The following is a 23,215-nucleotide window of genomic DNA, read 5'->3' as shown; positions in this document are numbered from 1 at the left end:
ATATATGTAACAAAATATAAAAATAATAATTATTATTTTCTGGGAAAACAAAAAATCGGATAAAATTGAAGTACATTTTTGACATCGATGGTTAAGCAAAATAAGAATTAAAACTGGGAGTGAAATAAGTTAAAAGCAAGGGAGTCGGCCCAACCCGGAAATTGTTTTGTTCGTACAAATAGTATATTTTTGAAATGGAAATTTTCATATTGAACCAGCTCCCTCTCCAAAGCAAAATACTTTAAAAAATAGCTTGCTTTATACGAACCCCACGAACTTTAAAGTGGAAACATACGAATGTGATCCCCTTCTAATTCTATGTTTCTGAACTTGCAATGATCATCTATTACATAATAGATTTTTTCTTATTCTTTAAACATTTTAGCAAGTCACGAATAAAAAAATGCCGAATAAATTGTAATGCAAATTTGTAGATTCAATTATTTTAAAGGCACAATGGGTTCTCTTGTGCTCTTCTAGAAGGAATCCGAGAAATATATCAAGAAAATAAAGGGCGAAAAGTGTATAGACTATCGGATGGGAAAACGTTGAAATGAAAAACAAAATGCAATAGTCATCTGCTGCCAGAGGATTTCATTTTCTACTAGATAACGTAGAGATGGAAATGGTGCCGGGCGGGCAATATCAAGAATTAACACAGTTAACGGACTTATATTTTGTGTCCGGCTCTGATGAAGAAATACATGGAGAAATAAATATGAAAATGATCGGATAAGTCAATCGGCTAGAAAAGTGAATTTAAGGCTGGTCGAAAACGCGTCGGTACATATGCTTTATTGGCTTAAAAAGAACTGTCTTTATTTTTGGTTCCACTCGCTGCCACTCTACAAGAACTTGTGGTGTTCGCGTTACTGAACGAAATCCATGCGGTTCAAATGAATTAAATTTTAAACAAATTCAAGAATAACCCTGTATAATTTGAAATGAAAATCTCAAAAACACTTAAACTTTAAATGCATTTGTCTCGAAAAAGTTTTTTATGTCTGAATATTTGTAAAGAACGACAGAGCGAATATTGCGTATTATACTATATTATCAGGCCAGGGAGGAACCACCAGAATTCACATTGAAAAATATTGTAAGTGTCATCCTGAACATCTAGGATCAGTAGAAATTGAAACAAATCGTCATTCAGAAGTGATATTGTGTGTGTACACCGCTTTACAAAGTCAGTAATCGATAAAAAATAGCTGATATTTCAAACTGATAGTGTGTACTCGTCTTTATCATAAAACACTTTTGGTGTAAATACGCCCCTTTGCGTCGACATTGTATTTAAAAAAAAAAATAACCGCCGTTATTAAATATTTTTAATATTAAAAAAGAATCAATAACAAAGTTCATTAAAGACTTATGGGCCCATGCTGAAACGGATTGTTTGGCAACGGCCGTTTTCAGGAAACTGCAAATGAAATAAAAAAGATAAATTAAATATGTATTATAAAATTGAAGACTGTGCATTTAAAAATGTATTCCCAAAAATTAGGATTTTTCAAGTCTTTAGAAGACAATGCTAACAAAAATAAGATAAGATTTGTTTTTGCAAATCTTTATGATCTTCCACACAAAGAGAGAGATAAACGCAATCCGTTTATCGTCAACGTTTCTATTGTGTTAGCCGATTATCTCTTTTGGAGACTTCTTTTGACAGGCCAACGGCGAGTATATAAACTGCGATGCCTGACGTTCTTGTTGACATTTGTAAGGAACAGTGCAAGTGCACGCGAGTAATGCAATAGTAATTGCCGGTGTATTTTTGCATTTTTGTTGTTGTAATTTATTGTAATAAAGCCATATATATAAAAGAACGATAAGGATTTATTTTTAAAATAAAAAAGACAAAGCAAACAATTATAAATATGTCGGAACTTCCCAGTGTTTTAAATCAATTCTTCAAGTAAGATAACAAGTGCAATTGGATGTTCTTCTTCTTGTAATTATGTTGTTGCTGTTGTTTGAATTAGGGAGTGTTTTCTTTCTTTATGTTTTGTTGTTTTTGCTTTGCAAAGACGACATGATCAAATGTGTGGAGGTGTGGGGTATCAGCTGTTCGGTTGATGGATTGAGTTATCAAAGAAAAAGGCGTTGCAATTTTAAAACAAAGAATTGATCTCAGAATTAAAAAAGCAAAATCATAATTTTTTGGAAAAAAAATTTAAATGCACAGGCTTCAGTTTTATAATACATATTTAATTTATCTTTTTTATTTAATTTGCAGTTTTGTTGATGAAAACAAATCGAACTATATTGATGTCCTGAAAACGGCCGTTGCCATACAATCCGTTTCAGCATGGGCCCATAAACGTGATGAAACTCAACGTATGGTCGAATGGACAGCAGAGAAATTGATAGCTCTTGGCGCTGAAGTCGAGTTGGTCGATATTGGTGAAGAAGAATTGCCGGGTGGCCAAAAAATACCCTTACCCAATGTCATTCTTGCCGAATTGGGCAAAGATCCCGAAAAGAAAACCATTGTTGTTTATGGTCATTTAGATGTACAACCCGCTCTCAAGGGTGATGGCTGGAACACGGAACCCTTTGAATTGACCGAAATCGATGGTAAATTATATGGTCGTGGTGCCACCGATGATAAAGGCCCAGTCCTCTGTTGGATTCATGCCATTGAGGCATTCCAAAAGTTAGGCATCGAATTGCCAGTAAATGTTAAGTTTGTCTTTGAGGGTATGGAGGAAAGTGGTAGCATAAATTTGGATGATCTACTGATGGAACGTAAAAATGATTTTCTTGCCAATACGGATTTTGTTTGCATTTCCGATAACTATTGGTTGGGTAAGAAACGTCCCTGCATCACATATGGTCTACGCGGTTTGGCAGAGTATTATGTAGAGGTGGAGTGTGCCCGCAAAGATTTACACAGTGGTGTATTTGGTGGCACCGTGCATGAGGCAATGACTGATTTATGTTGGCTGTTAGGGATTTTGGTTGATAAAGATACGAAAATTCTAATTCCCGGCATTGAAAGAGATGTATGTTGTATGATTAGAGGTTTTGATTTGGAAATAATTTACGTTTTCGTTACAGATTGCACCTTTGCTCCACAACGAACATGAAATCTATCAAAATATTGATTTCGACGTGGAAGATTACAAGTAAGATATTGCGTGTAATTTATCGCCTTAATTATTATTATTGTAATTATTAAAAATTTTTCAAATTTTTAAATTTCTTTTTGCTTTATTTTCCAGAAACGATGTTGGGGCCACTTGCCTACCACACAATGAAGAGAAAATGCGTTTACTTATGGCCAGATGGCGTTATCCATCTTTGTCCATACACGGCATTGAAGGTGCCTTCTATGAACCCGGCGCCAAGACCGTGATTCCCGCCAAAGTCATTGGTAAATTCTCTATACGTTTGGTACCCAACCAAGATGCTGATCACATTACCGAATGTGTTACGAAATATTTAACGGAAAAATGGACTGAACGTGGTTCACCCAATAAAATGAAAGTCACTTTAGTATCGTCTGGTAAACCATGGACCGAAGATCCAAATCATCCACATTACGATGCGGCCAAGACCGCCATTAAATATGTTTTCAATGTAGAGCCTGATATGATACGTGAGGGTGGTTCAATACCAGTCACCCTGACTTTTCAAGAGGTCACTGGCAAGAATGTTCTACTTCTGCCGGTGGGGGCGTGCGACGATGGTGCCCATTCACAAAATGAAAAAATTGATATTTACAATTATATTGAAGGGGTATGTTTGAACGTTTGGAAATTGTTTGAAGAGTTAAAAATCGTATCTTATTAATTTCTTTTGTTTTTGTTTCTCTTTTTTCTCAGACTAAACTATTGGGTGCCTATTTGTACGAAGTGGGTAAATTGTAATTAATTTGAAGTACGGAGCTGCACATAATGTATTTTGCGGTTACATCACATAGCTAAGATAAAATGAATACATCACTTTTGTATTATTATTATGAGAAGCGGAGCTTTGAAACATATTTCCAAATGCTTTTAATACCTTTATATTATGTTATTATTGTTAATAATATTAAAAAATCTCTTTTTATTAAATTCCTTTGCATATATGTGCAAATAAATCCTCATAAAGTAGGTTAACCCGGTAAAAAGTTCTAATGTACAAGGAGTTTTATGTTATTAGTTTTAATATTATTAAAAAATCTCTTTTTATTAAATTCCATTACATATTTGTGCATACATAGTGTATTATATTTGAGGTATAGGCAAATATACTTTTAGATGCTCAAAATCAACCGAATTTGAACCAAACTGTCATTCAAAAGTGATATTGTGTGTGTACACCGCTTAAGACAATCTCTAATCGATAAAAAAAATAGCTGACAGTCCAAACTGATAGTGTGTACTCGACTTTATCATTAAACACTTTTGGTGTAAATACGCCCTAGGTCAATGTCACTGTATGTGAACATTGTGATTTAAAAAATAACTGCCGTTATTAAACAATTTTAATATTAAAAAGACTCAATTAAATTGTTCATCGCGATTTTTGAAGACTTCTTCCAACACAATGCCAACAAAAATCAGATAAGATTTGTGTTTTCAAATCTTTATTTTCCCCGCCAACAGAGAAAGAGAGATAAACGCAATCATGTTTATCGTCGACGTTTCAATTGTGTTACCTGATTATCTCTTTTGGAGACTTCTTTTGATAGGCCAACGGCGAGTATATAAACTGCCATGCCTGACGTTCTCATTGACATTTACTTGTAGGACAGTGCGAGAGCAATGCAATAGTAATTGGCGGTATATTTTTTGTTTTGTTTATAAATATGTCGGAACTTCCCAGTGTTTTAAATAAATTTTTCAAGTAAGATAAAAAGTGCAAATGGATGTTCTTCTTGTAATTATGTTTTTTGAATGAGAGAGTGTTCTCTTTGTTTATATGTTGTTGTTTTTGCATTGAAGGCATGATCAAATGTGTGGAGGTGGGGTATCAGCTGTTCGATTGATGGATTGACTTATCAAAGAAAAAGGCGTTGCAATTTTAAAAAAAAAAACAAAGAATTAGAATGAATAATTAATTTATTTTTTCTCTTCTTTTTTTTGCAGTTTTGTCGATGAAAACAAATCGAAATATATTAATGTCCTGAAAACGGCCGTTGCCATACAATCCGTTTCAGCATGGGCCCATAAACGTGATGAAACTCAACGTATGGTCGAATGGACAGCTGAGAAATTGATAGCTCTTGGCGCTGAAGTCGAGTTGGTCGATATTGGCGAAGAAGAATTGCCAGGTGGCCAAAAAATACCCTTACCCAATGTGATTCTTGCCGAATTGGGCAAAGATGCCAAAAAGAAAACCATTGTTGTCTATGGTCATTTGGATGTGCAGCCCGCTCTCAAGGGAGATGGCTGGAATACTGAACCCTTTGAATTGACCGAAATCGATGGTAAATTATATGGTCGTGGTGCGACCGATGATAAGGGACCTGTCCTCTGCTGGATTCATGCCATTGAGGCATTCCAAAAGTTAAACATCGAATTGCCAGTAAATGTTAAGTTTGTCTTTGAGGGTATGGAGGAAAGTGGTAGCATAAATTTGGATGATCTACTGATGGAACGTAAAAATGATTTTCTTGCCAATACGGATTTTGTTTGCATTTCTGATAATTATTGGTTGGGGAAGAAACGTCCCTGCATCACTTATGGTCTACGTGGTTTGGCAGAATATTATGTGGAGGTTGAGTGTGCCCGCAAAGATTTACACAGTGGTGTATTTGGTGGCACTGTACATGAGGCAATGACTGATTTATGTTGGCTGTTAGGCATTTTGGTAGATAAAGATACGAATATACTTATTCCCGGTATTGAGAGAGATGTAAGTTGTATGATTATGGGTTTTGATTTGGAAGTAATTTATGTTTTTATTTCAGATTGCACCTTTGCTACATAACGAACATGAAATCTATCAAAATATTGATTTCGACGTGGAAGATTACAAGTAAGATAATTTATTATTGTGAGAATTGACAGGTCATATATTTGTTTTGTGATAGTGGGTTAGTCAGTCAGTAAAGGTTAAACTGTTTTAAAAAGGGGAAATACATATTTTTTCATGACCCACTAAAAGTGGTCATTCTATATAAGGTATGGATTAAAAAAAAAATGTAAACCCCTATATAAGAAGTGAATTTTTTTATAAATATCTGTCGAGCTCCTATATAAGGCGTGGATTCATTAAAAATATTTTTTTTCAAGATCCAATATAGAGCAATGAATTTTTTAAAAATACTTCACCTTTAAATTTTTTTTTTTGCTTTTTTCAGAAACGATGTTGGTGCCACATGTCTACCACACAACGAAGACAAAATTCGTTTACTTATGGCCAGATGGCGATATCCATCATTGTCCATACACGGTATTGAAGGTGCCTTCTATGAACCCGGCGCCAAAACCGTGATTCCCGCTAAAGTCATTGGTAAATTCTCTATACGTTTGGTACCCAACCAGGATGCTGATCACATTACCGAATGTGTTACAAAATATTTAACGGAAAAATGGTCTGAACGTGGTTCACCGAATAAAATGAAAGTCTCTTTGGTATCAGCAGGTAAACCATGGGCCGAAGATCCAAATCATCCACATTATGATGCGGCAAAAACAGCCATTAAACATGTTTTCAATGTAGAGCCGGATATGATACGTGAGGGTTGTTCAATACCAGTTACCCTGACTTTTCAAGAGGTTACCGGCAACAATGTTCTACTTTTGCCGGTGGGTGCGTGTGATGATGGAGCCCATTCACAAAATGAAAAGATTGATATTTACAATTATATTGAAGGGGTATGTTTGGACATTTAATTTTTTCCCCAAAACTGTATCTGATCTGATTTTTCTCTCTCTTTTAGACTAAACTCTTGGGTGCCTATTTGTATGAAGTGGGTAAACTGTAATTTATTTGATACTTGGAGCCCTGCATTATCTATTTAGCCGTTACACCACATAGCTAAGATAAAATGAATACATCATATTTGTATTATTTTGAGAAACATAGTTTGGAAACAAATTTCCAAAATGTAGTTTTAAGAATTTTATATTCTGTTTTCATTGTTAATAATATTAAAAATCTTTTATATTGTTAATTATTTTTTTAATTTATATTTTTTATTTGAGCTTGCAGTTGTTGGTCTTAGGGGTGTGGTATACATAAGAACTGAGTCGTCTGATGTTAAGTGTAATGGGAATAGGGTCTATATAAGGGGCTATTTTAATGTCCTTTAAAAACTTGGATTTTTTTAACATTCTATATAAGGCGTGGATTTTTAAAATAATTTTTTAAGGTCCCATTTAAGGCATGGTTTTTTAAGGTCCTATATAAGGTGTGGATTTTTTTAAGGTCCTATATAAAGCGTGTATTTTTAATATAATTTTTTAAGGTCCTATATAAGGCGTGGATTTTTAATATAATTTTTGTTAAGGAACTATATAAAGCGTGGATTTTTAAAATCATTTGTTTAAGGTCCTATATAAGGCGTGGATTTTTTTGTTATATTTAAAGACTTAGCGGTGTAAAAACCAAAAGCCAGGTTGGTTCGACAATCAGCAACCCAAGTACTGATTCGTAAATCGACAGCAGATGTAATCAGCAAAAAGGCGTGGATTTTTGAAATCATTTTTTTAGGTCCTTCTCTGTGAAAGATTTCAGCTATGGACGTCTTTCAGCTTTTCCATGAACTACTCCATTTAGCTTTTCTATGAAGACTCCTATGAGCTCGTTACAAATGTCCCCGCTCCAGTTCATTTAGGCAAGACTTCCTTCAGCTCGTCTATAAAGACTCCTATTAGCTCGTCACAAATGTCCTCGCTTCTGCTCGTCTATAAAAAACTACCTACTGCAGCTCTTCTATGAAAAATTTCCCGCTTCAGTTCTTCTATGAAATATTCCCTTTAGCTTGACGTTGAAAGACTCCCTGCTTCAGCTCTTCTATGAAAATTTTCCCACTTTGACTCATCTATGAAATTTTTCTCGCTTCAGCTCGTCTATAAAGACGTCTTTTCAAAACCATTTGCCATTTCTTTTCTTTCTTATCTTTTTTCTGAGACGTTTTCCCAAGACAATCTCCAAAAGAAACTATTTACTCATGTCCAAACATGACAAATTTTACATTTTTTGACATAAGCAATTTTGTTTTTATGATAAGACATCCGCTTGTGGTTATTATTTGTGTTATGTGGAGCCACTGTACTCTGTGTGTGAGAGAGAGAGAACGACACAACCCGCAACGACATTCGTTTATCGCCAACGTTTCAATTGTGTTCGACGTTTTTGCTTATCTCTTTTTTGGAGAATTCCCCCCAAAACATATGACAGGCCAATGGCGAGTATATAAACTGCGATGCTTGTCGCACTCGTTGACATTTAGAAAAAAACATTGCTGTGAGGAAACTGTATGTGTCAGTGCACGCGAGCGTAATATTTGCCGGTATATTTTTTTTTGCATTTGCCGTTCATTTCTAATTTATTATTGTTGTTGTTGTGATACACTGAAGATATAAGCGCGATAAGGTATTTTTTCGTTGATTAAGAAGAAGAAACAAAACAGACAAATTAAAAATTTCTTTAAAGTGAAAAAAGGAATTATTAGTAAAGAAACAAAAGAACACAACAGCAATATGTCGGAACTTCCCAGTGTTTTGAACCAGTTATTCAGGTAAGTTGAAACAAGTGCAAACTTTTGTGGTGGATGCTGTTCATTTTGTAATCTCTTGTTAGTATTTAAAGCAAAAGTAAAAAAATATTAACATTTTTAATTATTTTCCAACATGTCCATCCATAAATAGTTATTGGTTTTTCTAATAATCCAACAAATATTTTGCGGTAATCGATGTGTTGTGTTGTATGTGTGTCATAACCGTCAATTGGCATTTTACTCATGCATGTCGCCTCCATGCAAAAAAAAAAAAGAAAAAAAAAAACAGCAACAACAACGATGAGGAGCAAAATCATGCAGAAAAGAAATTAAGCTTTTACCAAAAACAGGCAACAACACAACTGAACAAATTTAAACTGTGTATGCCCGCTGTCCCAGTCCCTCCGCCTGAGCGTTTTTGTTTGTGAAAGAAGAATAAAAAAAAGATACAACATGCACTGGAGAAATTAGAAATTATTGCAATTTATATGAGACCGAATGACTTGCTAGCTGACTGACTGACTGGGTGCGATGTTTGCTATCTTGTAGAAAAACATAGGCCTTTGTCTGCATCAATTTGTTGTTTGTGGTTTCCCTAAACAAAAGATTAGAAATGTTTTTGTTGTTGTATATTTTTATTACAATGACTATAACAGCATTTTGTTTTTCTTCAGAACTGCCGGCATATCAGGAAATTGCATTAGAATGGGGAGAAAAAAATTAAAGATTATACTGCTATTGGTGTTTGTTAAAAAAATTAGCAGCTTATTTTTTATAAAATTAAAAATTCAATACATATTTGCAAGTGCATTGGAGGAAAGAAACACCATAGCCAATATCTAATCAATGTCCGTAACCGATTTCGGGTACAAGGCCTTAAATAATTGAACTTGTTCCAAGGAGTTTTTCATAGACGAGCTGAAAGGAGACTTGGTGGAGAAGTTGAATAGGAAGTTTTTCATAGTTGAACATTTGTTGACCTCGATCGCGAAATATTGCCCAATCTCAGAAAATGGAGCCACAAAAAGTTAGATTTTCATGGAAGTTATGTAGGATATCATATGGTCGGTCCCGTCAGACTATACTGCTCCGCTCACTGGTTTTAATATAGATACGGCTTTGCTAAAACATTAAAAAATTACGCCTTTATTCAACCGAACCCTTAAAAATATTTTTAAAAATTCACTCCTACGTCTGAACCCTTAAAATATCTTTAAAAAATCCCCATCTTTGGCTCAACCTAAAATTTTTCAACAATCCACAACTTTAGCTGAAACGTGAAAACTATTTTAAAAACATCCACATATTTGGTTGAACCTAAAGAAATATTAAAAAAAAAATTAACACTTAAAAATATTTAACAAAAATCAAGCCTTAAAAATATTTTTAAAAAATCACTCCTTCTTAAATACATTTGCCTGATTCTTTTCCGTTTTGTCTTGTTTAATATTTATTAAATTTTAGATATTGTAATTGAAAAACTCATTATTGCTAATTTCGAAAATATATTTCAGTGGCTCTATCTTTGTTTGGCTAATTTACTGACTTTGTTCTACATTTATACGTGATAAAGATTATAATTTATTTTCTTTGTGTACTCGTATAACATATTCAAATTCGAAATATAAAACTTCAAAAGTGATATCTCACTAAGTGTGGACTGAAAAGAAAACGAAGGAAGGAATTTTTTTAATTTTTGATAAATTAAAAAATTGTTTTATAAATTTTAATAAAAGAAAAATAGTTTTTTTTTAATATTTATTAAATTAAAAAATAGTCATATTAAAAATATTTTACGTTTTTAGAAACTTTGATACTGTTCAAAAAATATAGTAAGCTTTAAATTTCTAAAGGAAATTTTTCCTGTAACATTGAGGTCTTCAATTGCGTAGTCCTCAAAGGCATATGCAATTTCCGCAGGTCATTTTTCTTAGGCCTAAAATATATTTATGAAGGCTTCAAATAGCCAATTGACCCACAAATTCATATGGGAACATTTCGTAGGCCTGAGAAGCCAGCCTAGGTTTTTATTTAGGCCACTGAGACTTAGGAATGTTTTTTTTGTATCCCTCAGAGACCTACAAATTTCTATAGGATTTAATTTTTGTATGCCTCAGATTGATGTCAGTCTAGAAAGAGCTAAGTCATTGTGAAACCACTGTATAGCTCATTAGAAGGCGGTATACATAAAAACTTTCCCACATATAAAAAAATATATTTAATTTTTGGTTTCAAAAAAAGATTACCACTCACGTGTCTGCGGTTTATAGAACTATTATCAAAATGTCTGGGAGACATTTTCCATACACTAAAGCATTTTTTTAAACCTCCACTGGCGAATTTTTGAATTAAATAAAAAAATAGATATTTTTTATCTTTTTGTTGTCTACATACATGGTACTTAATATTAATTATACACACATTCATAATTGTAGTCATTTATTTCAAAAATAAAACAAGTTTATTGTACCGCTGATAAATCCAAAAATATGAATAATAATGATAATACTTTATTTTTATTTTATTTGTTGTATTCAAGAGAACCACTGCAATCGAATAAACCACTTCTCTCAGAGAATACATTTTTTCTTAACGTCATATACCCGTATTTAATAATAAATTATTTGTTACAAAAAAATAATAACTTATCTATGTTTTATGGCAATCACATTGCCCATATTTTATTTTTTGTTTTAATCCGTTTAAGGAATGGTAGAGGTATGATTGACTGTGTCAGCTCTGGGCAACCAATCCAATTGTTGTTATCGAAAACCAAACCCTCCAAAGAAAAATAAAAACGGCGTCCATTTTAATAACATGTTATTAATAATCACAATCATCATCAACATCATCATCGTTGTAAATAAATACTTATCAATAATTTATATATGCAATCATAAATTTCTCCGCACAATCTTTTAAATGCCTATCGTGTGGATTTTCTGTGTGTGACGATTATTAATTGAAAATGTATGGTAAAATATGATGGGTTATTTTCTGAAAAACATGTTTAGCTACAATATCATGTCATTCAGTTGTAGGTAGCATTGAATTTGAAACCACCTAAAAAAAACAATATTTTTTTTTAATTCATGCTTTTATAAAAATAATCGAAATTTCTATAGTAAATGGTAAAATATGATGGGTTATTTTCTGAAAAACATGTTTAGCTCCAATATCATGTCATTCAGTTGTAGGTAGCATTGAATTTGAAACCACCTAAAAAAAAAACAATATTTTTTTTAATTCATGCTTTTATAAAAATAATCGAAATTTCTATAGTAATTTTTTATATACCTATGAGGCCTACTAAATGCTCTTGAACGTATTTCGTGGGCCTCAGAAGCCTAAAAAATTCAACAATTTTTCTTAGGAAAATTTTTGATGGCCTCCTACACAATTTCCATAGGACAATATTCGTAGACCTCAAATGCCATCAAATATTTCAAGGAGGTCTACTAGCGGTTTACACACTTGTTTAGAAAATATTTTGGATGCCTCGCATAGGCCTATAAATATCTTTCGGAAATTGTTCGTCGTAGGCCTCTGAAGCCTACAAATTTCCTTAGAACAATTTCTAGATTACTATACGAAATTTTACATAGACACACACCAAACCCCTTTTAATGTCCATAGGAAATTTCTCATAAACCATATCTTTGAGAAAATGTTCATAAGATTAAGGAATTAAATTTTAAATCTGTTTTTAAATAATAATCAATTTGTTTTCATATTTTTTCCTCCTTTACAGCTTTGTCGATGAAAACAAATCAAAATATATTGATGTCCTCAAAACGGCCGTTGCCATACAGTCCGTTTCAGCATGGCCCGATAAACGTGGTGAAATTCAACGTATGATGGAATGGACTGCTGACAAATTGAAAGCCCTTGGCGCTGAAGTTGAATTGGCCGACATTGGTGAACAAGAATTGGTCGATGGCAAAAAGATACCCTTACCCAAGGTTATTTTGGCCGATTTGGGTAAAGATCCCAAAAAGAAAACCGTTCTCGTTTATGGTCATTTAGATGTCCAGCCCGCTCTCAAAGAGGATGGCTGGAATACTGAACCCTTTGAATTGACCGAAATCGATGGCAAATTATATGGTCGTGGTGCATCCGATGATAAGGGTCCAGTCCTCTGTTGGATTCATGCCATTGAGGCATTCCAAAAGTTGGGTATTGAAATACCACTCAATATTAAATTTGTCTTTGAGGGTATGGAGGAAAGTGGTAGCATCAATTTGGATGATCTGCTGATGGCACGTAAAAATGATTTCCTTGCCAATACCGATTTTGTGTGCATTTCCGACAACTATTGGTTGGGCAAGAAACGTCCCTGCCTTACCTATGGTCTACGTGGTTTGGTCTACTATACCGTGGAGGTGGAGTGTGCCCGCAAAGATTTACACAGCGGCGTATATGGTGGCACCGTACACGAGGCGATGCCCGATTTATGCTGGTTGCTAAGCACCTTGGTCGATAAAGATACGAAAATTCTGATACCCGGTATTGAAAGAGACGTAAGTTGTTGAATGAGTTTTAAAGATTAGTGATTTCAGTAATTTATGTTCCATTCATTGTTAACGCTCCTTTGTTTGTTTGGTTTTTTTTTCTTTCTTTCAGATTGCTCCTTTGCTCCATAACGAAAATGAAATCTATCAAAATATTGATTACGAAATTGAAGATTACAAGTAAGATAATGTTGGGTTGGTTATTTATCGCCGAACGATTTATATTTCGAGGGCATGTGTTTTGATAAAAGCAGCATTTTTTATTATTTGCTTTGTTTTTGCGACAGTGGGTCATTAGGCCAATTTGTGTGTATTTACTGTGGGTAAATTCCCGGAGAATATGAGAGGCATTTAAAGAATTTTTATTTCAACCAGGGAACTTCCCTTTAACGCCACAGAGAATTTCCCTTTTGTGTGCTTTAATCGTCATAGAGAAATTCCCTAAAATCTGAAAAATATTTTGTAACAAATCCAAGGCTTTGTCCTGACCGTTAAAAATATTAAAACAAATCGTTGGCCTCAGATGCTTGCTGGGTAATTTTTCGTAGGCCTTAGACGCTTTTAGGAATTTTTTGCTATAGGAATTTTTTCATAGGCTTCAGAGCCCTCAACTTTTCGTCAGGGAATTTTTTATAGGCCTGAATTTTAAAAAAATATTATCAAAAAAAAATCGAAGTCGAAAAATCTACACATTTTTATAAGAAGTCTTTGGTAGACCTCAGAAACCTACACAACCTCTGTAGAAAATTTTTCGAAGGCCTACAAGATGTTTCGTAGACCTGCAAAGGCCTACAAATTTCTTCGGGACATTTTTCAGAGACAATTTTTTCATAATTTTTCGTAACCCTGAGGCCTTTTAGTTTCAATGGGAATTTTTTTCATAAGCCCTAAACATTTCTCCAGTCGAAACATAGGATTTTTTGATAGACCTCAGAAGCCTACACATTTGTATAAGAAGTCGTTGGTAGTCCCCACAAAACTTCTGTAGAAAAAATTTCGAAGGCGTACAAGATTTGGCCTCGGAGCCCTAAACTGTTCTCCATAATGATTTATAAGCTTAAGAGCCCTAAAGAATTTCTATAGGAAAAATTCCGTAGTCCTACGAAATTTTTAGTAGGCCTCAGCGGCCTACAAATTTCTAGGGGAATTTTTCGTAGGCTTCAGAGGCCTACAATATTTTATGGGAACATTTTCGTATGTCTTCAGGGGCCTTCAATTTTCTTTAGAACATTTTTCGTAGGCATCCAAGGCTTAGAAATTTCTATAGATAAATTTTTCGAAGGACGAATTTCCAATAAAAAAATGGCCCACAAATTTCTATGGGAAATTTTTCAAAGCCTCAGAGGCCTACAAATTTTTAGGGAAATTTTTCGTAGGCCTTTGAGGCCTAAAAATTTCTATAGGAAATTTTTCGTAGCTTTCGAGAGGCCTACAAGTTTCTATAGGAAATTTTTTGTATGTCTTCAGGGGCCTTCAAATTTCCTTAGAACATATATAATATTTTCCTTCGGAACATTTCCGTAAACATTTTCAATAAAACCAATGACCTACAAATTTTTATAAAAAAAAAATTGTACACCTCCAGGGCCTGAAAATATTAACAGGGCATTTTTTGTATGACCCCGAGGCCTTTAAGAGCTGTAGAATTTTTTTCGTAGGCTTCAGAGGCATAGCCAATTTATTTCGGGATTTTTTTTTGTAGATCTAATTTATCCTCTAATTACCGTACTGTTAAAATAATCATTTTTCAATTCGCCTCCTCCCGCTTTTTAGAAAAGATGTTGGCACCACCCGCCTACCTCACAATGAAGACAAAACCCGTCTATTGATGGCCAGATGGCGTTATCCATCTCTATCCATTCACGGCATTGAAGGTGCCTTCTATGAGCCCGGAGCCAAGACCGTAATTCCCGCCAAAGTCATCGGTAAATTCTCGATTCGTTTGGTACCCAATCAGGATCCGGAACACATTACCGAATGTGTTACCAAATATTTGAATGAAAAATGGGCTGAACGTGGTTCACCCAACAAAATGAAAGTCACCATGTTGTCGGCTGGTAAACCATGGACCGAAGATCCCAATCATCCACATTATGAGGCTGCCAAGACCGCCATTAGACATGTATACAAGGTGGATCCCGATATGACACGCGAGGGAGGTTCTATTCCAGTTACCTTAACATTGCAGGAGGCCACTGGCAAGAATGTTATTCTCGTTCCTGTTGGTGCTTGTGATGATGGTGCCCATTCACAAAATGAAAAGATTGATATTTACAATTATATTGAGGGAGTAAGTTGGAGAATTTGTTGCGAGATTTTTGTAAACAGTAGCTGATTAATGTATTTTCTTTTTTTTTCCTAGACCAAACTCTTGGGTGCCTATTTGTACGAGGTGGGCAAATTGTAATTCAGTTTTATTTATTTATTCAGTATAGAGACAGAGCCCCTCTTGATCGAATTGGCCGTTACATCACTTAGCTAAGTTACAAAATGAAAACATCACATATTTGAGTTGTTTAGAGAAGCCGGGCTTCAAAACCATGATTTCCAAACTTTTTTTCTTTTTTAATACTTTTATATATTGTTAATAATAATAAAAGCATAATAACAAAAATCGACAATAAAAGCACTTTTTTTATAAATTATTAACAGATTTCTGGATGCAAATGCATTCACTCCATTATGCTTTAGCATAAAAATGGTTGCTATGGCATCCAAGTCCGTTGTGTGTTGCACTTATTCCGACCAGGCATCTCCATATATATTGGTTTGCATATTCTTCATGGGTCTATCATCGCTGGCCGAGGGTGGTCTTTGGAGTGTGGCACGCATAACCACCGGAGCCTCTGGTGGTAAGGGTTGCGAATAGGGATTCTGTTGTTTCTTTAGATAGTCCTCACGATTACGTTTACGCAACTCATCATAGGTCATGCCGGGTTTAACGGATTCCAAGAGGATATCTGGATCCACATGGGTTGTGCTGGGAGCTGGAAATTAAAACAACACTTTATAAATTTTTTTATTTTTGGAAAGTATTTCCATAACTCACTATCCAAACTTGGCCTATAAATATCATCCAAGCCGGCAAATTGTGGCCTTGATTCTGTATCCAAATTCAAAGCATTACCCCTGGCATCGGGATGCAAATGTTCATCACTGTAAACATCCGTGGTATTGGGACTGAACTGATCCAATGTCATACCCATACCAATACTTTGATCGGGATTCAGGAAACCCGAACCACCGCCACGTTGACTTTGACGCTGTCGTAGGATTTTCGGCACATTTTTGTTGATAACTGAATTTGCCCAAGAAATAACCAACGATGACACCCAATATTACCTTGGGTGCAGCTCCGTAACGTATGTTGGGCTAGAAAGGTATTGCATAATTAATATATTTTCAATCGCGATAAATATCATGTAAAAAATGCCTTTAGAGGCCTACAAATGTTTATAGAAAATTTTTCCGAGGCCTAAAAATTTCCCTAGGAAGTTTTTCGAAAGCCGACAAATTTCTATAGGAAATTATTGGTAGGCCCCAGAGGCCTACAAATTTTTATAGGAAATTTCATAGGCCTCAGAGGCTTACAAATTTCTATTGGAAATTTTTCGTAGGCCTCAGGAACCCATAGAGGTCTATAAATTTCTATAGGTAAATTGTCGTAGGCTTCAGAGGTCCACAAATTTTTATGGCAAAATTTTCGTACGCCTCAGAAGCCTACAAAATTTCTGTAGGAAATTTTTCGTAGGCCTCACAAGCCTACAACATTTTCATGGAAATTTTTCGAAGGCTTCAGAAGCCTAAGGAAATTGTTCGTAGGGCTCAGACTTACAAATTTTTATAGAAAATTTTTCGTAGGCCTCAGAGGTCTACAAATTTCTACATATAGGAAAATTGTCGTAGACTTCAGAGGCCCACAATTTTTAATATCAAATTTTCGTATTTTTATTTGCTATGTTTTTGCGACAGTGGGTCATTAGGCCATTTTGAAGTACAATTTACTGTGGGTAAATTCCCGGGGAAAATTGAGTGGGTGAATGTGAAGAATAAAATACTGAATCAGCATGTATTTGTATTAAATTCGGGTAACTTCCCCATAACGTCACCGAGAATTTCCCTTTGTGCACTTTAATTAAAAAATATCGTCATAGGGAAATTCCCTAAAATCGACACGTTTATGTTGATATTAAAAATATGTTTTAAAAATCCAAAGCTTTGTCGGAACATTAAAAATTATTTAAAAGAAAATCGAAAATTTAGGCCTTCCGCTACTAGCCTTTCAAATTCTTTAGGAAATTTTCTCAGAGACTTACAAAATCCAATGCGCAGTTTTTCGTATGCCTCAGAAACCTACAAATTTCTTTAGGACGTTTTTCCTAGACCTCAAAGGTCTTCAAATTTCTTTAGGAAAGTTTCCGTATGCCTCGCAGGCTTTCAAATTTACATAGATAATTTTAAGAGAGGCCTACATAACTTCTATAAGAATTTTTTTTCGACACTACCGAGGTATGAAAATAGCAAAAAAAAAAAAAAAATGTAGGCCTCAAAGGTCTGAAAATATCAATCGGAATTTTAGTATGCCTCTAAAGGTAATTTTTCGTGGGCCTTCAGAGGTCTAAAACTGTTTTTAGAAAGTCCTCAGAGTCCTTAACATTTCTCTAAGACATTTTTTCATAGACCATATCGGCTTAAAATTCTCTGCATTTTTTTTTTTTTTTTGGCCTGAAAATATCAATAGGAAATTTTTCGTGGGCCTGCAGAAGCCCAAACCTGTCTTTAGACATTTTTGAAAGACTTCAGAGACTTTAAAGTTATTCTAGGAAATTTTTCATAGGGCCAGTGACAGTGGGTCATTAGGCCATTTACAATTTACTGTGGGTAAATTCCCGGGGAAAATTGAGTGGGCGAATGTGAAGAATAAAATACTGAATCAGCATGTATTTGTATTAAATTCGGGTAACTTCCCCATATCGTCACCGAGAATTTCCCTTTGTGCGCTTTAATTAAAAAATATCGTCATAGGGAAATTCCCTAAAATCGACACGTTTATGTTGATATTAAAAATATGCTTAAAAAATCCTAAGCTTTGTCGGAACATTAAAAATTATTTAAAAGAAAATCGAAAATTTAGGTCTTCCGCTGCTAGCCTTTCAAATTCTTTAGGAAATTTTCTCAGAGACTTACAAAATCCAATGCGAAGTTTTTCGTATGCCAAAGAAACCTACAAATTTCTTTTTTTAGGAAAATTTCCGTATGCCTCGCAGGCTTTCAAATTTACATAGATAATTTTTAGAGAGGCCTACATAACTTCTATAAGAATTTTTTTTGGAGACTACCGAGGTATGAAAATAGCAAAAAAAATGTAGGCCTGAAAATATCAATCGGAATTTTAGCATGCCTCTAAAGGTAATTTTTCGAGGGCTTTCAGAGGTCTAAAACGGTTATTAAAAAGTCCTCAGAGTGCTTAACATTTATCTAAGACATTTTTTCATAGGCCATAGCGGCTTAAAATTCTCTGCATTTTTTTTTTTTTTTTTTTGCCTGAAAATATCAATAGGAAATTTTTCGTGGGCCTGCAGAAGCCCAAACCTGTCTTTAGACATTTTTGAAAGACTTCAGAGACTTTAAAATTATTCTAGGAAATTTTTCATAGGGCCAACAAATTTTTATAGGAATTTTTCGTAAGCCTCCCTGAGAGGCCAACCATTTCTATAGGAAATTTTTCGTAGGCCTCAGAGGCCTACAAATTTTTATATAGGAAATTTTTCGTAGGCCCCAGACACCTACAAATTTCTATAGGAAATTTTTCGAAGGCCTACAAATTTTTATATAGGAAATTTTTCGTAGGCCTCAGAGGTCTACAAATTTGTAAAGGAAATTTTTCGTAGGCCTAGAATTTTCTATAAGATTTTTTTTTTGTGGATGTCCGAGGCATAAAAATATCAATAGGATTTTTTTGTATGCCCCCGAATTTTTTTGCGGATTAATTTGCTCTCCTATATTACTAAACTGCTAATTTAATTGCCTTTTTTCAATTCGCCTCCCTCCTCCCGCTTTTCAGAAAAGATGTCGGCACCACCCGCCTACCCCACAATGAAGACAAAACCCGCCTACTCATGGCCAGATGGCGTTACCCATCTCTATCCATTCACGGCATTGAAGGTGCCTTCTATGAGCCCGGAGCCAAGACCGTGATTCCCGCCAAAGTTATCGGCAAATTCTCCATTCGTTTGGTACCAATCAAGATCCCGAACACATTACCGAATGTGTTACCAAATATTTGAATGAAAAATGGGCTGAACGTGGTTCACCCAACAAAATGAAAGTCACCATGTTGTCGGCTGGTAAACCATGGACCGAAGATCCCAATCATCCACATTATGAGGCTGCCAAGACCGCCATTAGACATGTATACAAGGTGGATCCCGATATGACACGCGAGGGAGGTTCTATTCCAGTTACCCTAACATTGCAGGAGGCCACTGGCAAGAATGTTATTCTCGTTCCTGTTGGTGCTTGTGATGATGGTGCCCATTCACAAAATGAAAAGATTGATATTTACAATTATATTGAGGGAGTAAGTTGGAGAATTTGTTGTGAGATTTTTAAACAGTAGCTGACTAATATATTTTCTTTTTTCCTTTAGACCAAACTCTTGGGTGCCTATTTGTACGAGGTGGGCAAATTGTAAACCATTTTTTTATTTATTTATGCATGCAGTATAGAGACAGAGCCCCTCTTGATCGAATTGGCCGTTACATCACTTAGCTAAGTTACAAAATGAAGACATCACATATTTGAGTTGTTCAGAGAAGCCGGGCTTCAAAATCATGTTTTCCGAACATTTTTTAATACTTTTATATATTGTTAACAATAAAAGCAAAATAACAACAAAATATTCACAATAAAAGCACTTTTTTATAAATTATTAACAGATTTCTGGATGAAAATGCATTCACTCCATTATGCTTTAGCATAAAAATGAACGCTATAGCACCCCAGTCCGCTATTGTTGAGTGTGTTTGCATTTATTCCGACCAGGCATCTCCATATTTATTGGTTTGCATATTTTTCATGGGTCTATCATCACTGGCCGAGGGTGGTCTTTGGGGTGTGGCACGCATAACCACCGGAGCCTCTGGCGGTAAGGGTTGTGAATAGGGATTCTGTTGTTTCTTAAGATAATCCTCACGATTGCGTTTGCGCAACTCATCATAGGTCATGCCGGGTTTAACTGGTTCCAAAGGGATATCTGGATCCACATGGGTTGTGCTGGGAGCTGGGAATGAAAATGTCATTTACTATCTGTTCTCTAATAGGAAATAATTGCGATTACTCACTATCCAAACTTGGCCTATAAATATCATCCAAACCAGCAAATTGTGGCCTTGATTCTGTATCCAAATTCAAAGCATTACCCCTGGCATCGGGATGCAAATGTTCATCACTGTAAACATCAGTGGTGTTGGGACTGAACTGACCCAATGTCATACCCATACCAATACTCTGATCTGGATTCAGGAAACCCGAACCACCGCCACGTTGACTTTGACGCTGTCTTAGTATCTCAGCCAATCGTGAATTGGGTAATGCCATAATTTTCTCGGCACATTTTTGTTGATAACTAAATTTGCCCAAGAAATAACCAACAATCACACCCAATATTACTTTGGGTGCAGCTCCGTAACGTATGTTCGGCTAGAAAGGTATTGAAATATTAATATATGAATTTTGTATGGCGATAAATATCGTGTACAACTTACCGCTAGGAAACCTTGCTTCACACCCAAAAAGGCAGCCACACCAAATGTGGTGCCCAATGGTAGGGAACGTTGAAAGAATGACTCGGTATTACATTCACGGAAGACGCGAAGCTCATCCGATGTGAATTGATAATTGGCCTGGAAGGGGGTAAAATTGAAGTGAAGTTTATAAAGAGTTAAACATCATGAAAAAAATAAAAAGAATTTTCTTATATCTACACAATTTTTTAGACCTCCAGAGACCAAAAAAATTTCTATTGTATATTTTTCGTAGGCCTCAGGGGCCCGAAAATATTATATTTGAAAAAAAGACATACAAATTTTTATAGGAAATTTTTCGTAGGCCTCAGAGGCCAAAAAAATTCTATAGGAAATTTTTCGTAGGCCTCAGAGGCCTACAAAATTCTCTACAAACATTTTCGTAGGACATACATATTTCTGTAAAAATGTCTATAGAAAATTTTTCGTATGTCTTGAACAAATTGTACGGGGCCAAGGGAGTTATATATATGGACGTTTGGTAGGGAAATTAAAAAATATACTGACAAGGACCTATGTTGATAATGCTCTAACATAATGGGGTTTTTATGCATTTTAGGTTAGAAAATATGCCTAGTCCACAGTATATGGAGACATTGTCATATACTAGGCTTATATTGAGAATTTTCTGCGAGATCCGAAATTTTGTATGGAATCCAAAACTTTGTATGAAGGCTATGTCAGAACCTAAACCTGAAATGCATTTTTGCCAAGAAGTCTTTTTACCTTCGAGAACCATAAATTACAGTATATCAGTTTAGGAAAGGAGCATTGAGCCATGAATATACCTGAAATGGGGTGAAACTGTTATATAGAGGTAATGTCACAACATGGATATATATTGAAAATGCTCTAACGGGTCTTAGACCTTCTGAAAAATGTCAAAATACATAGACTTCAGTTGAAAATGCATATGGAGCTTTTAAATATCTAAAATGACAGTATATCAAAATATGGACTTATAATGACAATTTTCTGCAAGAGGTATTTCAGGACATCATTTTAAAAATAATACACAATTAACTTAGTGGCAAAATTCAAGGGTCTCAGCGAAACAATCCGCGACCTGTTATTTTGGATAGTCAAATGGTCCCAGGTTGTTCAGGAGTCAGTGCAGGCGCATAACATAAATACCACCTCTTACAAAGAGGGCAAGTTAACGGAAAACAGTTCCATCTGGAAAATCGGAAAATTCTATAGAGTTCGATTCTATTTTAGGATACAATATTGATCTGTTTTGGTGCTGCACGAATTTTATAAAATTTGTACATTTTTGCAAGTTATTAAAAATTATTCTTTGGAGTTCGAAACATCTGGACTCCCATTGACATAGTGCCTTCGATTTCCCAAACACCGGTTCCGTTCGAAAATATTGTCAATTCTATAGGTAAACATTCCTTTGTTTAACACTTGAACTTTCATTATTTCACTTACCAATGGATGTTGAGGCCTTTGGTCGGGCGGTGGTGGATTCATGGGACCCACTGGTTGATTCATTGGAGGATGATATTTATTTCACAATTGTTGATGGAAAATTAACAACAAATAACACAAAAATTATACAACTGTCGTGCCGGGTAGGAGAACAAAGCTGCTGCTGATTGCAATTTGTCCATGACGGGTGATTACTAGTTTGACGGCGTTAAATGATGCGGGGAATTACAATGCATTAAAGGCAGAAGAATAAATATTATTATTTTGATAATAATTTTTAATTTTTTATTACATTACTTCATTTTGCCTTAAATGTTTATAATATTTTTTTAAAAGTGGGATTTTTGTTTTATTTAAATACGTTAATAATAATAAAGGTACCGCTAACTTTATTATCGCAAGACTTTGTACTCTGTTACCGGCATTTGCAACAGCTGATTTGCGTTTTAAGCAGTGTTGACACTGTGCACGTTAAATGTAAAAACGCCTTTTTGGGTGAAATGTATATGAAATATTCAAATGATGGAAAAATAAACCATAAATAAATAAAAAATGAATTGAAACTTGTTTAAAATAAAATTATGGTACATTAAAACATGCTAATGAATCGCATCACTGGAATAATAACTTCTTAATACTATTCTTCCCAAGAGCGGGTTGTACATTTTTATACCCTCGGCTGTATGGCTAATGGGGATATATACTATGGTAAAATAATACAAGATAGGATAACTTAAGGTGAATAAATCAACTCTGTGGGTAGTGGCTTCTTCTGTCAAATATAATATATAAGAAACGTACAC

The 23,215-nt window shown here is 34.8% G+C and overlaps 6 protein-coding genes across 6 annotated transcripts; 4 read left to right on the top strand and 2 right to left on the bottom strand.

The window, feature by feature from the left end:
• The first annotated feature begins 1,880 nt into the window (after positions 1 to 1,880).
• Positions 1,881 to 3,875, top strand: LOC133321458 (cytosolic non-specific dipeptidase-like). Its single transcript, XM_061530546.1, has 5 exons — positions 1,881 to 1,918; positions 2,240 to 3,008; positions 3,064 to 3,131; positions 3,228 to 3,744; positions 3,831 to 3,875. The coding sequence occupies exons 1-5, from the start codon at positions 1,881 to 1,883 to the stop codon at positions 3,873 to 3,875; spliced, it is 1,437 nt and encodes a 478-aa protein (XP_061386530.1).
• A 926-nt stretch (positions 3,876 to 4,801) lies between these two features.
• LOC133321461 (cytosolic non-specific dipeptidase-like) lies at positions 4,802 to 6,931 on the top strand. Its single transcript, XM_061530552.1, has 5 exons — positions 4,802 to 4,839; positions 5,082 to 5,850; positions 5,906 to 5,973; positions 6,299 to 6,815; positions 6,881 to 6,931. The coding sequence occupies exons 1-5, from the start codon at positions 4,802 to 4,804 to the stop codon at positions 6,923 to 6,925; spliced, it is 1,437 nt and encodes a 478-aa protein (XP_061386536.1). The 3' UTR covers positions 6,926 to 6,931.
• Positions 6,932 to 8,623: 1,692 nt separating this feature from the next.
• On the top strand, positions 8,624 to 15,580 carry LOC133321462 (cytosolic non-specific dipeptidase-like). The gene is made up of 5 exons (XM_061530553.1): positions 8,624 to 8,683; positions 12,414 to 13,182; positions 13,286 to 13,353; positions 14,947 to 15,463; positions 15,536 to 15,580. The coding sequence occupies exons 1-5, from the start codon at positions 8,646 to 8,648 to the stop codon at positions 15,578 to 15,580; spliced, it is 1,437 nt and encodes a 478-aa protein (XP_061386537.1). The 5' UTR covers positions 8,624 to 8,645.
• Positions 15,581 to 15,909: 329 nt separating this feature from the next.
• On the bottom strand, positions 15,910 to 19,314 carry LOC133321455 (OCIA domain-containing protein 1-like). Its single transcript, XM_061530542.1, has 3 exons — positions 19,311 to 19,314; positions 16,223 to 16,471; positions 15,910 to 16,160 (listed from the first exon to the last, which is right to left on the bottom strand). The coding sequence occupies exons 1-3, from the start codon at positions 19,312 to 19,314 to the stop codon at positions 15,910 to 15,912; spliced, it is 504 nt and encodes a 167-aa protein (XP_061386526.1).
• Positions 19,315 to 19,357: 43 nt separating this feature from the next.
• On the top strand, positions 19,358 to 19,879 carry LOC133321464 (cytosolic non-specific dipeptidase-like). The gene is made up of 2 exons (XM_061530554.1): positions 19,358 to 19,753; positions 19,823 to 19,879. Exons 1-2 carry the CDS (start codon positions 19,496 to 19,498, stop codon positions 19,865 to 19,867), a joined length of 303 nt encoding a protein of 100 aa, XP_061386538.1. The 5' UTR covers positions 19,358 to 19,495; the 3' UTR covers positions 19,868 to 19,879.
• A 325-nt stretch (positions 19,880 to 20,204) lies between these two features.
• On the bottom strand, positions 20,205 to 22,475 carry LOC133321453 (OCIA domain-containing protein 1-like). Its single transcript, XM_061530541.1, has 4 exons — positions 22,413 to 22,475; positions 20,940 to 21,092; positions 20,517 to 20,874; positions 20,205 to 20,455 (listed from the first exon to the last, which is right to left on the bottom strand). Exons 1-4 carry the CDS (start codon positions 22,473 to 22,475, stop codon positions 20,205 to 20,207), a joined length of 825 nt encoding a protein of 274 aa, XP_061386525.1.
• Between the last annotated feature and the right edge of the window lie 740 nt (positions 22,476 to 23,215).

This window comes from Musca vetustissima, unplaced genomic scaffold (genome assembly GCF_032173495.1).
Source record: "Musca vetustissima isolate MV318-11 ecotype Yass unplaced genomic scaffold, APGP_CSIRO_Mvet_v1 utg28993, whole genome shotgun sequence".
Lineage (NCBI taxonomy): Eukaryota > Metazoa > Arthropoda > Insecta > Diptera > Muscidae > Musca > Musca vetustissima.
This window is presented reverse-complemented; position numbering and strand designations above follow the sequence as displayed.